This window comes from Lissotriton vulgaris, chromosome 3_1, assembly GCF_964263255.1.
Source record: "Lissotriton vulgaris chromosome 3_1, aLisVul1.2, whole genome shotgun sequence".
NCBI lineage: Eukaryota > Metazoa > Chordata > Amphibia > Caudata > Salamandridae > Lissotriton > Lissotriton vulgaris.
The window spans coordinates 236,625,353-236,640,822 of NC_141689.1; the positions used below are offsets into that span (position 1 = coordinate 236,625,353).

The 15,470-nt window shown below is 48.4% G+C and overlaps 1 protein-coding gene across 1 annotated transcript in view; it reads right to left on the bottom strand.

Moving 5' to 3' along the window:
- Positions 1-15,470, bottom strand: part of LOXHD1 (lipoxygenase homology PLAT domains 1) — a 1,115,079-nt gene that overhangs the window by 11,322 nt on the left and 1,088,287 nt on the right. The window contains exon 46 of the mRNA XM_086960347.1: positions 9,485-9,646. Coding sequence (XP_086816473.1) covers positions 9,485-9,646 — 162 coding nt within the window. The remainder of the gene's footprint in view (positions 1-9,484; positions 9,647-15,470) is intronic.

The window sequence follows — 15,470 nt, forward strand, 5'->3', positions numbered from 1 at the left end:
ATAACTAAACACGTATAAGGTCCTAAAGGCGAGACCTATTGGCTATCCTGTTATTTACTGTGCTTACATGCAGGACAATTGGAGATCGAGGCGCTATGTAGAAAAACGAATGATAATTTATTTATTTATTTATTTATAAAGCGCCAGAATCGACCCCCGAAGGGGTATCTCTGCGCTCTAGACGGGACGCAGGAGGGAAAACCTAACAGCTAGGGATCGGAGGTAAACAGAAAGGTCTTAAGCTGTTTCCTGAAGTGGAGATGTTCCGTGCATTGATAAGCTGTACAGGAAGCTTCATCCAGTGGCAGGGGCCCAGATAGGATAGGGCCTTCCCACCTTGTCTGGCTCGTTTGATTCTAGGCACTGTGAGGTGGTGTTTCGATTCGGAGCGGAGAAGCCGCCGTGAAATGTAGGGGATACATTTATCTGCCAAGTAACTAGGGCCTGAGTTGGACAAGGCCTTGTGGATGGTACAGTAAACCTTGAACTGTACATGCTTCCGTATCGGGAGCCAGTGGAGCTGACAGAGCAGGGCTGAGAGGCCATCCTTGATGGTGCATTCAGAATCAGACGAGCCACCGTATTCTGGACAACCTGTAGTCTGTCAAGGGCGGCCTCGTTAGTAGACAGCAGAAGACTATTGCAATAATCCAGGCGGCGTAGTATAGGTGCCTGAGTTAGCGTCTTCCTAGATGAATCAGGAAGCAGAGGAAGGATACGACGCAATAGACGCAACACATGGAAACACGAGCCGGCTGTCTGAGTAGCATGCTCTTTCATAGTGAGGGTCTGTTCAAGGCGAACACCTACGTTTTTCATGCAGGTTTTTGAGATGGGGGTGCCTTGATCTGAGGGCCACCAATCAGGGGTCCACAATAGTGAGCTTCCCCGAAAAGCATTATTTACGTCTTCCCCACATTGCACTGAAGAAAGTTACTCCTCATCCACTGAGATATGTTTCTCATTCCCAGGGAGAAGGTGGCCTGCACCGATGGAGTAAACTTTGTAAATGGAAAAAGCAGTTGGGTATCGTCCGCATAGGAAACAGTGATGAACCCACTGTTCCTCAGCAGATTGGCCAAGGGAGCCACATAGATGTTGAACAGAGTCGGACTCATACAGGAGGCCGGTGGGACTCCCTTGGACAATTCTGTTGCAGCGATATGAATCGAGGTTAACCGCCTGGGAGCGAGAGGAAAGAAAACGTGTCAACCACTTGAGGGCTAAATCTCTAAGTCCGACCTCCTCCAATCTCCTGAGCAAGATCCTGTGGGAAACTGTGTTGAATGTGGCTGACAGATCCAACAGCACCAGAATCGTGGAGTGGCCTCTATCTAGGGTCATCCCGATGTTGTTGGTTACCTCTAGTAGGGCCGATTCTGTGCTGTGTTTAGGGCGAAAGCCTGATTGAGATGGATCAACGCTGCCCGTCTGTTCGACATGGTTGGAAAGATGATTTATATGTTTCTCCAAAAGCTTGCCCAGGAAAGGGAGGAGAGAAATAGGACGGAGATTGGAAAACTCAGTTAGCTGGGCCTTGGTGTTCTTACGGATAGGCATAACCTGTGCTGCCTTCCATTCCAAAGGAACCAAACCTTCTCGCAGGGAGAGATTGAGGAGATATGTAATGGAGGGGGACAGGTGGCTGGCAAGAGAAGCGATCATTTTTGCCCACATGTGATCCTGAGGTGATCCAGATTTTACGAAGTGGATCAAGGACTCAGTCTCCACTTGAGTCACCGGGGGAAAACTTCCCAGCAAAATCAGTAACTACCTGCCCAGTTTTTACTGGAATCATGGTGGTGGCGGAATGCTCCCCCGATTGAACAATTTTGTCAAAGATGGTCTCAATTTTTTGTGTAAAAAAAGTGCCAATATCATCGCACAGTTTTTGCGATGGGACCATCAGGTCCCCGCACACCTTAGGGTCTGTAAAGGACTTTAAGATGCGGTATAGCACCTTGGTGTAATTTTTGGCCTGGGCTAATTGTAGGGCTATATGATCTTTACGTGCTGCCCTTATTTTCCCAAGGTAATCAGCTAAGGCCGCCTGAAATCGAATTTTATTCTCCTCCTCATGATTGAGACGCCACTGTTTTTCATATTTCCTACAGAATCGCTTCTGCATACGAAGTGAGGGAGAATACCAGGCATTCTGGGGGAGCCTGGGTGTGCTAGGGAAGGGTTTCAGGGAGGCTAACTGGTCCACAACACTAGAAACTGCCAAGTTGTACTTGGCGAGCGCCTCTTCAGTGTTGTCTGATTCCGATATCCTAAGCTCTACAAAAGTGGCTTTGAAGCCCTCTGAGGTAACTCTCTTCCATTGTCTGAAACGGCCAGGAATGTCATTGATGGTATGAGCACTCTTCCTAGGTGCCTGGATGCAAAATTCGATTAACGCATGGTCAGACCAGGGTAGAAACTGTGGAGAGTTACAAGAGACATTAGGGGAGTTGGAGAAAACAATATCCAGGGTATGCCCCGCTGTATGTGTAGGGCCCTCATTGAGCTTGGTTAACCCAAGAGTAGCTAACTCCATTACAAGTGTCCCTGCATCCAATCAATTTGTAATTGTTCAGTTGCTAAACAATTACATATTAAGGCATTTATCAACCCAGTCATATTTTCAGTCACAAACTACAGAGCAGGCCGCGTTCACAAATGATAAACTGCCACACCGCTCACAGAAGATGCGGATGGACCTGTTTAATTATTGTTTCACCCACTGCTGACCATGTGCCAAGACGTGGCGAGTTTTTACTACACAAGAATTGACTAGCCCTTGTTTAATCTGAGCGTGGGAGATGAAAAACACCAACGACCTTGGCAGGCTTGGCAACAAACCACCTTCAGGCTGCCCAGATCTCTGAGGCGGCGCATTAGAAAGCTGGAAGTGGTTGAAACTGATTGCGCAAATATGTAGAAATAAATCTGTGAACACATTAGAGGAGGAGGTTGAATGTGTGATTTAAGGCCCCCGCCATGTGAATGCTTGTGGCATGCTGTTTATGTGGGCTGCAAGTGTGTGAGTGTGTGTGTGTGGTGGTGTGGGGGGAATGGGGGCAAGAGAGAGCAACAAGGCGTGGTGAGGGATGTAAAATGTATCTTCCATTGAACCTTCCCCATCTTTTGATTTTACTGTGGTTCTAATTGTGCTGGTGTGTGATAGATGGAACAAGATGGAGCGTGAAACTGAAGAGGGAATGCGGCCTTGTGGACGGCGGGATAGACGAGAGACCTGGGAAAGCAGAGCTACGGAGGAAAGAGAAATTGAATGAAAGGCGTCAAAGTAGGAATCTGCAAGCGGCAAAGCGGCTGTTATTCCAACATGCAGGCTAGCCCGGGAGTGGTGCGTGCATGCGCGCATAGTCTGCTCTTTTTGGAAGCACTGCACTCGTGCTTGTGGATGCCGCCACAAGCACGAGTGTGTGCTTCCAAAAAGGGCAGAGCGACGGCTGAAGGTCCTCCTATGCACTCCTATGCTGCGTAGGCGAGACCTAAGAAGTGAAAATGGAGGAAAGACAGAGGGGGAGTGAAAGGGGGAGATTGAAATCAGTAAAAAATTAGTGAAAACGGAAGAGAGACACAGGGGGAGCGAAAGAGGGAGATTGAAATCAGTAAAAAAACGACAGAAAACGGAGGAAAGACACAGAAGGAGAGTAAAAGGGGGAGATTGAAATCAGTGAAAAACAAGTGAAAAAGGAGAGAAAGAGCGAAGAGAGAGAAAGGAGACAGAGGTCCACTGGACAACCAGGGATGAGGCGCAGGTAAAACCTGCAGGTGGAGGAGCTCCTCGAACAGCAACACTCAAGAGTGCAGGGGCTCGGGGGAGGCCTCGCTTGATGGTGGAGCTGCGAGGGGGGAGAACAATTTCACTGACAATGAGTCAGTGGTCTTGCTCGCCTGTCCGTGCAGCGGCCACCATTAAGTAGGGGTCGGGAAGGGCTGGACAGCTGGGAGGTAGGAGCGGGAAGGGGAGGTGGATTGGGCCGGTCGCGTTGGCCGTGCTGCGCGGGGGCAGCAGCAGCAGGGAGAAATGGGCAGAAAAGGCAAAAGGAGAGGAAAGAGTGGAAATGAGGCAGTGAAAGGTGCAAGAAAAGTGGGGGAAAGACACAGAAGGAGAGTGAAAGAGGAAGATAAATCAGTGAATAATGAGTGAAAATGGAGGAAAAACACAGAGGGGGAGTGAAGTGAATGGGGAGATTGGAAACAGTAATAAACGAGTGAAAACAGAGGTAAGACACAGAGGGGGAGTGAAAGGGGGAGATTGAAATCAGTAAAAAACTAGTTAAATGGAGGAGAGACACAGAGGGGGAGTGAAAGGGGGAGATTGAAATCAGTAAAAAATGACAGAAAACGAAGAAAAGACACAGAACGAGGGTAAAAGGGGGAGATTGAAATCAGTGAAAAACAAGTGAAAACGGAGAGAAAGAGCGGAGCGGGTGAAAGGAGACAGAGGTCCACTGGACCACCAGGGATGAGGCGCATGTAAAACTGGGTGGAAGAGGGCCTCAAACACCAGCACTCGAGAGTGCAGGTGCTCGGGGGAAGGCCTCACTTGATGGTGGAGCCCGAGGGGGGACTGCAATTTCACTGACAATGAGTCAGAGAATGCAAGATTTACCAGAGAAGTTGCTTTTGCTTAATCCTAAGAGTGAGCTCCAGGGGGCGTGGCTTGTCGCACAAGGAAGATGGCGGGTCCACGTAACTCTCGTTGAATTGACACGGGTCGGCGGACGCTACTGTTAACTTCTGGAACTCCAGGCAAGCCTGTACACTGGTCCGGTGTCATGGGAAGTTGTGTGTTTCTGCCTCCATACTTGTGACTCTCCTTCTGTCACAGTACTGCTCCTTTTTCGGTCCTGAACTTTCTCCTCAGCAGTGGCTGCCGTTTAAAATGGCGGCCGCTTCCTTTCAGTGAAGCATAGCCCTGAATTGATGCTCTTGGGAAAATTCTCACCGAATGTACTGTCAACGACACTGTGCAAAAGGGTATGACTCATTTATTGTTTTTCAAGGAGTTTTCTTAACTTTCTGGAAATTCTGGATAATTTAAAGGCATCCATCTTTTTAACTACTAGTTAATGCTTCTTTTTCAAATGTGTGGTAACATGAGCATTCCTCACCATATTTCTACAACCATCAAATCTGTTTTTCTTATTTGTATGTTGTAGACATACTCCGCTGATTCTACACAAGCCCTAGTGCTAATTTTGGAGGTTCTTTGGAGCTGCTGTTTTGCATATGGGAAGAGTGAGGAGACTTGACTACTCTGTCCTGTCCTAAATGCAGAGATTTGTTAAATATTCTAAGATTTTTGCAAACTTTGCAGAAATGTAGAACTCTTTAGCATCCCCGTCGAAGAATGGCGCATCTACGAGCAAGGTTTCTGTTCCGGCGAACTCTGGGAAAGTTTCTACGAAGCGTTTCAAAAAAGAACCGCTTTCTCCCACAAAGTTGCTTCCTCCTGCTTCTATGGTCCTATTACATGAAGAATTCTGTGCTTTGCGCCCTTTTATGGAGGAAAAAATGCCAAACTGCAACTCCTTACTGAGAGATGGTCTCAAATGGATGAATGATTGCTTGCAGTAGAACATAATATATCTTCTTACGGTACAACCGACAGTAAAATAAGCTCCCTTCAATCTCCCTGCAGAAGCAAGTTGAAGATTGGGAAACAGAAATAGAAGGAATAACATGCGCATATATGGTCTAACTGAGGGCACAGAGGGATTGATCCTCTCGCCTTATTCCAAACAATTCCTCCTAAGTTGTTACATTTGCCAGAAGGGACCTCTAAATAATTAAAGCATATTGTCTGGTTAGGTCACGCAGTGTTCTTCTCTCAAGATTATGCCAAAAGTATGGCTGATAGATACAGAGAATTCCTAAGTATGACACCAGATCCTCGTTCTCTTGGTGCTTGCTACGGTCTCTTTCACCCCCTCTTCAAAGTTACTTATAGCAATATGACAACCATCAACAAGGACCCTGTTAAGTTGATAAGTTTCATAAACTTATGCAAAATAGAAAATATGGACACCTCTGGAGCTTCAACATCTCAATCTGGTTAAAGTTTATGCTGTGTTTATTTAAGTTTCATGTGTCATTATGTTATTACTAATTCTTTTATACGTACCCCCATGGAGCAAGAAGTTTTACAACTACCTGAACATTCTGTACTCTCAAACTATAAATACTTAAATATCTTTAAAAGTTTTATAGTGCTATAATTTTGTATAAGCTACCAGACTTTATAAATTCGTATATATGTTATTTTCCCATGATATTATAACCACACTTCTATGTATGTTATTATCTTACATTGTTCACTTCTATTTTTAATGCCTCTTTAATAAACATACTTTTTTAAACTGAAAAAAGAGTTGGTTCCATGTCAAAATATGCTTGCAGTGCTTTGTTGCAGCAGATCTTCAACTAACACCAAGCTAACCTGAGCTAGCCTTATTTCAACATTGGTATAACTGAGGTATTTCTTTGTTTCTTTTATTCTCGTCACATTTTTGCTAGGACTTTTAATGAAACAATAACTTATGTCCAATAAGCCATGCCAGTTGGTCTTTATAACCACTGTTTAAATACATGAGTTCCATTTAGATGAATTGCATTTAAAATTATACCATATCGATAGTCTTAAAATCTAGTATGGAGCCTGCCATCGTGAACTAATGATAGACATCCCTACCAAGAACACCAGCCTGGAAACACTCTTTTGACGTAAGCTATCTTGAGTAACAAGCGACTATGTATAGTTAGTTGATTGTACATCATTACTAAATTGCAGCAGACGTGCAGTGCATATATGTTTAGTGTGCAATTTTATCATTATAGCGCCAACATTAGTATCACAATTCACTACCGTTTTGAAGCTAGTCATCAACACCCATTTACTGTTCGAATTTTTCATAAGGGCATGGTATCATGATTGACGTTATTTGTTTATGTCTTATTTGAAGTACCTGCCTTTTCGGATTTTGCCTCCTACACATGTTTTTGTTGAGATTCAGATATTTTGAGGTGGGAGCACACACTTTGTGTCTCAATTAACAAATCACTTTAAAGGTCCCATACAGGAGGAACTCGGAAATGGAATGGTTCACCTTAAATTTGGCAGCCTACCAAACATCATTTGTGTCAGCGTCAGGCCTGCCTATTTTTGACAATGCTGGAGCCATCAACAGCTCTACCATAGCAACACAACCTACCACCATAATGATATGTACAGTTGAAAAGCTAAGACAAATGCTTTTTTTGCCGAATTCTTAATACTGTCTTCTTATAGATGAGTCCTTAAGACACCGAATCTTGTAGTAATTGATGAAATTGGAATTTTCTTTAACAGGTGAGTTTAAGATGTGTTTGTGTGTAGATTGTGAAAAGCTGTATGACCTGTCTGAGAGGAAAAATTAAAACATATTTGTTAGACCTGGCATCATTGGCGTGGGACCCCCTTCCTTTCTTCTCTTCCTCTCTGTTACATTGGCTGGATTTAAATGCTCTGGGTGCTGTGCCACTGCTAATCAGTGCCACAGCGCGAATTCTCCCTGTGTAAGGATGGCTATATGAATTAGGATATACATAATGCCTAGATCTGTGTAGCATGTTCTAATAGTCAGTTACCCTCCCTTTCACTGTCGCTACTGTGAAGCGATCCTTTCTCATAGGCCAGAATGGGCCGGTGGTGGAATACTTTCTATCATCCTATCTAACCCCAGGAACCTGACAGGAACTCCAAGTTTGACATATTAATGTTCAGGACATTGAGAGACACCTTTTAGTAAGGACAGTTTATATATCCCATGTTTGGAAATGCCTCTTCTGAAAACTCGGTAGTTTCTTGCCTAAGCGTTACTGTAGGCTTGGCGAGTATGTGTGTTGAACCTTCTAAAGGAGTGGTGTGGCTCACTGGTTAGAGGCGGCAGACCCGGGAGCAGAGGACGGCCCGGGACCATGGTTCAATTCCCGACGCGGCAGGGTGGTGGACCAGGGTCAGCGGACTCGATAATTCTCATCTCGGTGCCTACTCTAACCAGGGATCACACTTGGCAACCCTGGGCATTAGCTTGCCTCATCTCTACAACGGCCCCCCACATACGCCGGGGATGCCTGGTTTCACCTTGGAGATACCCAGTAGGGACCATCTCACAGGGATAGCCAGGACGGGTTCCCCAGCGGTCTATTGCGCAGAGATACTCCTTTGGGAGTCGATTCAAGCGCGCTAGAAACCCGCAATTAAATTAAATTAAATTAAACTTTCGCTGGACCTGTGTGGGCTGCTGCAGCTAAGAGAGCTGCCGCCGCTGAGAGCCCGCCTGAATCTGTGTGGGCCGCTGCAGTTAAGAGAGAGCTGCCGCTGCTGAGTGCCCGCACCTTTGCCAACTATCCTGTGGGCCGCCACAGCTAAGAGAGAGCTGCCGCCGCTGAGTGCCCGCACCTTTGCTAACCTTGCCCCATTAAGACTTGTCCTGCTGGCCGTCCCAGCTATGGGAGAACTGCTGCCGCTGAGTGCCCACACATTTTGTCCCCTTTGCATCATTGGTGATTGTCTCGTGGGCCACCGCAGCTAAGAGAGAGCTGCTGCCGCGGAGTGCCCGCAGCTTGTTCACCATTGTCGAGGATTGTCGCTATCGTCTTGTGGGCCGCCGCAGCTAAGAGAGAGCTGCTGCCGCTGTGAGCCCACCACGGAGCTGCAAGACGAGAATCATGGCCACCACCAGCCCGGGCTGCCGCAGTCGCTGCGTACCCGCCTGTCCCCGAGTGTCCGAATCATTGTGGGTGCACGCTGCGGACCTCTGGAGCCAAGACTTGTTGTCAATGGGAGTCCACCTGTCACCGTCTCTGCTTCTTCGAGAAGTTGCGTGCTGTGTCACCCTTCAATGGCAGGTACCTGGTTATTGCCTTTTTGAGTCCCTACTTGTTTACAGGCATTGTAGCTTGTTGAAACGCTTAGTGAGTTTTGAGTTAAATTGTTAAATAAAGATACTATTATTCTATATCTACCTGACTGGTGTCATTTTGTGGTGTCGTTGTACATGATCATAAATGCTTCACACACTGCCTCTGAGATAGGCCTAACTGCTCATGCTACGTTACCACAGGGTTGAGCAGGGGTTGTCGAAGGGGGTAGCCCACTTGCCCTGACTTAGGAAGAAGGGTCCCTATTTGGACATTGGCGCCAGCCTGTGTTAACTAGAGACCCCCATTTCTAACAATTTTCATAGCACAGTTAAGTAGAAACAGCCGTAACATACATGTAGTAAAGGAGTAACTCACATCTTTATATGCGCAGTACATACGAATGTTCCACATTACTAAATTGATGACACCGACAAGTTGTTCCAAATAAAACAACCTACATATTTGAGGCATAACATCTCAAGAGCTCTTCTTCCTAAGATTCCATGTAACATACACACAAGACTTTCTTTTATGTTCATTGCCTGGAGCACTGCATAGTACTTACTTGTTGCCGAGCTCCATCTCTGTAACTACGATCTCCTTTAAATGCCAGAATGTATCCGCTTTTGGAGAGAACTTCTTTCCATCTTTTGGACAGTGCCCGACACAGATTGCTGCAATCTCGCCAAGGTTCTTGGAAGGGAACTTGAAAGTATCTGTTGCCGCCCTATATGAAAAAGATGGTGATATTGTTGTTTCATTATTGATATCGCTTGCATTTTCATTGCATTATATTGGTCAGTGAGAAGGATTAAAACAGCTTCAATTAATGCCCCGGTTACTTACCGGTAATCTTCATTACTCCGAGTATAGTCTTCCTCGCCACATGACTAATAAAGTGAGCTTCAGCTCCAACCAGAACCCTTCAAAGCAAAAAAAGTCAGCCTCCCATGCCTCCCATCCCTTCCCAATATGGCCGACCCATTACACCCTTGACCTCTATAAGAGGCGGGCCGGCCCAACCCTTCAGCCTGAAAATACCAAGCAGAAACATGAAGCCGATAGCCAAACAGGGAGGGAGGGATGGGAACTCATGTGGCGAGAAAGACTATACTCGGAGTAATGAAGATTACCGGTAAGTAACCGGGGCATTACCTCCTCGTTAGTCTTCCTCGCCACATGACAAACAAAGTGAGCACATATTTTAATTTTAATTTTAATTTCTTATATCGCACTGGACTCAATCCCGTAAGGGTATCTCCGCGCTTTGCCAGACAGAACATTAATAGAGTCAATAAGATTGATTAATAGAGCTAAGATGCTTCCTGGAAAAGAAGAGTTTTTAATGCCTTTCTAAAGGACAGATGGTTGGTTGTCATTCTCAAATCTGTTGGAAGTTTATTCCATAAAGCAGGGCCGACTGAGGAGAATGCTCGGTCTCCCTGTCTGGATTTTTTTGTTGCAGGGGGTTTTAGAAGAGCTTGGTTACTTGAGCGGAGTGACCGGGTGGGTTGATACAGCTCAAGTGATTGAGAAAGGTATTTAGGACTATCCCCATATAAGCATTTGTGGACCGTACAGCATATCTTAAAGCTGATGCGCTGCCGTGTAGGGAGCCAATGCAGCTCATCCAACAAGGGCTTAGAGGGAGGCCTGGCAGGTGCTCTCATGACCAGTCTAGCCGCAGTATTCTGGACTACCTGCAAACGGCTTCATGGAAAGTCACAAAAAACCATCGGACCAGAATGGGACGCCCACAAAAGAGGCCAACCCCCAAAGACCAGACGAGTGGAAGGACCACCCAAGAGAGAGGCAACCACGAGTAGGAAGAACCAGCCTGGGACAGAAAAACACCAGGAGGGCCGGAAAACACATACCCCGAGACACGAAAAGTGCAACAAGAAAAGCCGCCCCAACCAAAGGCCGAAGGAGGACAGAGAAGGCACGGAACCAGACTGCATAGAGCCAAAAGCAACAGCAAACAGGCCCCAGAACAGAAAGCAGCAAGCGGGGCCAAACACCAAGACTGCCCAATAGACAGCCAAGAGTGAGAGTGGAGCAAAAGCCCAAACAGAGGAATCGAAGAAACAGAGGGCAAACCCACCATAGCGATCCAGCAAAAAGACACAGCAGACAGACGCAGTCCAACCGAAACACAGTAGTAACACCGCACGGAGGACCACCAACAGAGAGAGAGCCGAATCCACCCGAGGACAGAAGCATCAGAACCAGATGCAAACAAAACATCCAGGCCGTAGTTGCCAGAACGGAATGAGGCGCAGAAGGGAACCCAGACCACCAACAGAGAGAGAGCCGAATCCACCCGAGGACAGAAGCATTAGAACCAGATGCAAACAAAACATCCAGGCCGTAGTTGCCAGAACAGAATGAGGCGCAGAAGGGAACCCAGACCACCAACAGAGAGAGAGACAAATCCACCCGAGGACAGAAGCATCAGAACCAGATTCAAACAAAACATCCAGGCTGTAGTTGCCAGAACGAAATGAGGCGCAGAAGGGAACCCAGCATGCCAACCTAACCACTGAAGGTCCCTAAACCCCATCTGCAAGGAGATAAACAGGTCGGACAAAGACACCAGTCGCACAAAGGACCCCCCCCAGAAGGGAGAGCGATACCAATGAGAAAAAACCCAGGCATGCCCAAGGCAAAAAGACCCAGGACACCGCTGGAACGATCCGGATTCCCAGTGAACCCACCAGCCAATAACGAAAAACTGAAAACCCAAAAGGAGGTCCACGGAGCCCGAAAAGCGAAAGGGACCAGGCCCAGGGCCTCGCCACCAAAAAGGAAGCGAACGTCCATCAGGGGCCACCATGCCCAGGAAAGCAAAGAGAACCCCAGTGTTAGAAATGGGATTTCTGGTTGGCTAAGGCTTGCGCCAAAGTCAGGCAGAAACCACCACTCTAGCCAGGGTAAGGAAGTTACCCGCCAAGATAACCCCTGCTCACCCCCTTGGTAGCTTGGCACGAGCAGTCAGGCTTATCTCAGAAGCAGTGTGTAAAGCTTTGCGCGCGCACCCAGCAACAACACCCAAGGCCCACCACAAAGGAAACTTCACACAAAGGTATATATAAAAAATTATCTTTGTATTATACCACAAACGTTAGATAATAAACATGCACTTTACAAGGTGCCATCGGCACGGGCGGATTTTACAGGGGATTATTTACATGGGACAGGGCCACCCGGACCACTGTCAGGAGTAATCACTTTTAGAATTAGCACGTAGAACATAATCATACTGTAGTACCAAAATTAGCACATGTAGTACATAACCAGTACCCACTGGTAACAGGTAAACACCACCTACGTAATCCTAATACACCTTAGGTAAATATCACGCAGGGCACCATGACCTCACTAGCATCACTCTTCTAGGGCAAACAACCTCCTAGGCATTAAAGATACATTGTTAGAGGCATGGGCAAAAGCATTGCATCACATTACATTAAGCAGGAAATCACATCTGCGCAATACACATAGGACCAAACATGTACCCTATGCAAGGGCACATCACAAGAACTGTCCCCCAGGCCAACTGACCTCTCATGGGGCTAGGACTCCCTGTGTCCCAATGTCAGGGCAGGCTGCGCAGGCAGCCAAAGAAAGCCTACACGTGGCAGCTGCCCACTAAGTGCTGGGCAGCTGAATCATCAATAGCACAAAACCCGTGTTGGAGCCTCGTAGGCTTGAGAAACTCAATGGGGCCAGAACCAACATGGGAGCCTCCTGGGCTCAGCAAACAGACGTGGCCCCCTCTAGAGCCTCGTGGGCTCTGCAGCAAAAATGTTTCCCCTTCGTTGGAGCCCCCCTCTCTGGGGACTCAAAATTACACTGCCGCCAAGAGCCTCTCTGGGCTCCAAATTACCAAATGCCCCCTCTCGTCGTAGTCCCTCTTGGGGGACTCAAAGTAAATTATGCCCCCAAGAGCCTCTCAGGGCTCCTCACAAATGCCGCCTACGTTGGAGTCCCGCTCGGGGGACTCAAAATCAGTAGTTGCCCCCCAGAGCCTCTCAGGGCTCAATCAGGAATGCCCCTGAGGTTGGAGCGGGCCCGCTTCGGAACAGGAGCCGGGTTGAGACCGGCCCCTCTGTTCCCCTCGGGGAGCCCTCACCAGCCCTCCGTGACTCACCGGGCGGTTCCGGGGACTCTGCTTCTCGTCGGAGCCCCGCTCTTCTTCTCTTGGGGGCGGCTCCTACCGGCGACTCGGGTTCTCTCTCCTGGGCTGCGGGGGCTCTACCCTAGCTAGGGGAGCCCCGGGAGATGACGCCACACTCCTCCTCAGAGCACAGGAGCGCGGGGTGGGCTCCCGTTCGCTTCCTGTTTGTAGCGTCTGCATTTCCGGCCGCACTTCCGTCTCGCGGGCCCGCCCACAGTCAGGCGGCCAGCTTCGCTTCCTGCTTTCGTCAGGCCGGCGGCGGTGATCTCAGGACTTGGAGACACGGTCCCTGGCAGGGTGGGCACCCGTCACGGGTCTAATAAAGGGCAAATAAGCAGGGTGGCACCCGCGCTGAAAATCGGCAAAATGCGGCAGGGGCAGCCGCCAAAGTGAAAATAAAGCGCTCTGAGCGCTGAGCGCTAGGGGCAAATCCAGCACTCCCAGGCTCTATAGATTCAGAAAAGGGGGTGGTGATGGACAGAGTTTCTGAATTAAGCAGAATACTCCTACCCAGTCAACAGATCAGGGCTTGATCCATCACCGTTTTTTAGCTCACTGCACCATCCCAGCTCAGAACCTGGCTACATGCAAATTAGTCTGTCCCTGGCCCAGTGCATCATGGGAACAGGGCAGACCAAACTACCAAGCCAATTCTTATACTGGAAAGGAAACAAGCTTCCGGGGACCGGTTTCTGGCATTACAGCCGTCTTCGGCCCGGCTTGCTTGAATCCTGATGGTGCAGTGAGCAAGGGACTCATGTCTGAGTATACCCTTCCACGCTTATGGTGGACAAAACAATTCAGAAAAGGGGGTGGTGATGGACAGAGTTTCTTAATTAAGCAGAATACTCCTACCCAGTCAACAGATCAGGGCTTGATCCATCACCGTTTTTCGGCTCACTGCACCATCCCAGCTCATCCCAGGGACAGAAATTAGTCTGTCCCTGGCCCAGTGCATCATGGGAACAGGGCAGACCAAACTACCAAGCCAATTCTTTTACTGGAAAGGAAACAAACTTCCGGGGACCGGTTTCTGGCATTATAGGCGCTATAGGGCTCCAGAAGGTGAAAGTAAAGCGCTTCTCATGCGCTGATGGCCCCAAAGTCCAGCACAAAGTCCTTCAGGAGGTGGGGGGGCAAGGCTGGGCCTAGAGCCAGCTCACATGGTCCTCTTAGGCAGGGAGGCAATCCCCAGTGGCGGTCCTCCTTGCGCCCAGCAGCAGCAGCCCCCCCTCAGCAGAAGGATCCAAGAAGAGAACAACCTGTAAGGGGACACAGCCCCTTTTTATACATTAAATCCCTTTGTCTCAGGGTGCAGGGTGGGGGAAAAACCAGTCGCAGCTGGTTTTGGAGTACTTTGTTTTCCTCAGCCACCTCTTCCATTCACTAGGCAGGCTAGGGTCATTAGACGCACCACAGGGGGCAGAGTCAGCATTGTGTGGGGAAAGCCCAGCCCAATTCAGGTCCCAGGTGTACTCCTCCCTCACATCACTCATGCTAATCTCAACACTCACCACCGGGGCAGACCCATCCAGACTCCTGGAGCCAGGCTCACCAGCCAGCTCCAGGCGAAACTAGCCCGAGCAACGTCAACAACACCAGGGAGCAACCCAAAGCCAGCAGGCCTCAGTACCCAAAAATCCACCTCAAAAATCAAGTGAAGCCCGCAGCCTCCCCGGGAGCAAGGCTGGAACTACTCCCTGTTAGAACACAGGGACGGGCTACCAAAACGGCATAGTCCCAACCCCAGAGCCCGCTATAGCAGATCATAAAGTTACCAGGGGGGACCGCAGGGCAGACCAAATCCCAAGAGCCCGCAACTACCAGACCCTCACCAGAGCAATGCGGGAAAACTAAATGGTAGTGCGAGGGCCAGAAGGTGGGGGAACCAGTTTGCGAGCCCGCTAGAGCAGAGCCTCTCCCGTAGGGTCCTGGGACCTGCTGGAGCAGGACCTCGCCCCAACTTACCTGAAGACACACTCTGGAGGATCTGCAGCGCAGAACCAAAAAAATAGGCTTAAGGGTTGGGCCGGCCCGCCTCTTATAGAGGTCAAGGGTGTAATGGGTTGGCCATATTGGGAAGGGATGGGAGGCATGGGAGGCTGACTTTTTTTGCTTTGGAGGGTTCTTGTGTGGAGCTGAAGCTCACTGTGTTAGTCATGTGGCGGAGGTAATTCTCAATGTATGGTCCCTTTTTCAGAATGAACAGCATGGATTGGAAGGGAGGGACTTTGTATGAAGTATCTCAGTGAGGCATCAACAGTACTTAAAATTAGGAGGATGCATAGACTTCAGAACCTACATTAAACTGGTGGTAAATTACAGAAAGGCAATTTACACCGAACTCCAATCATACACATATTGAAAATAA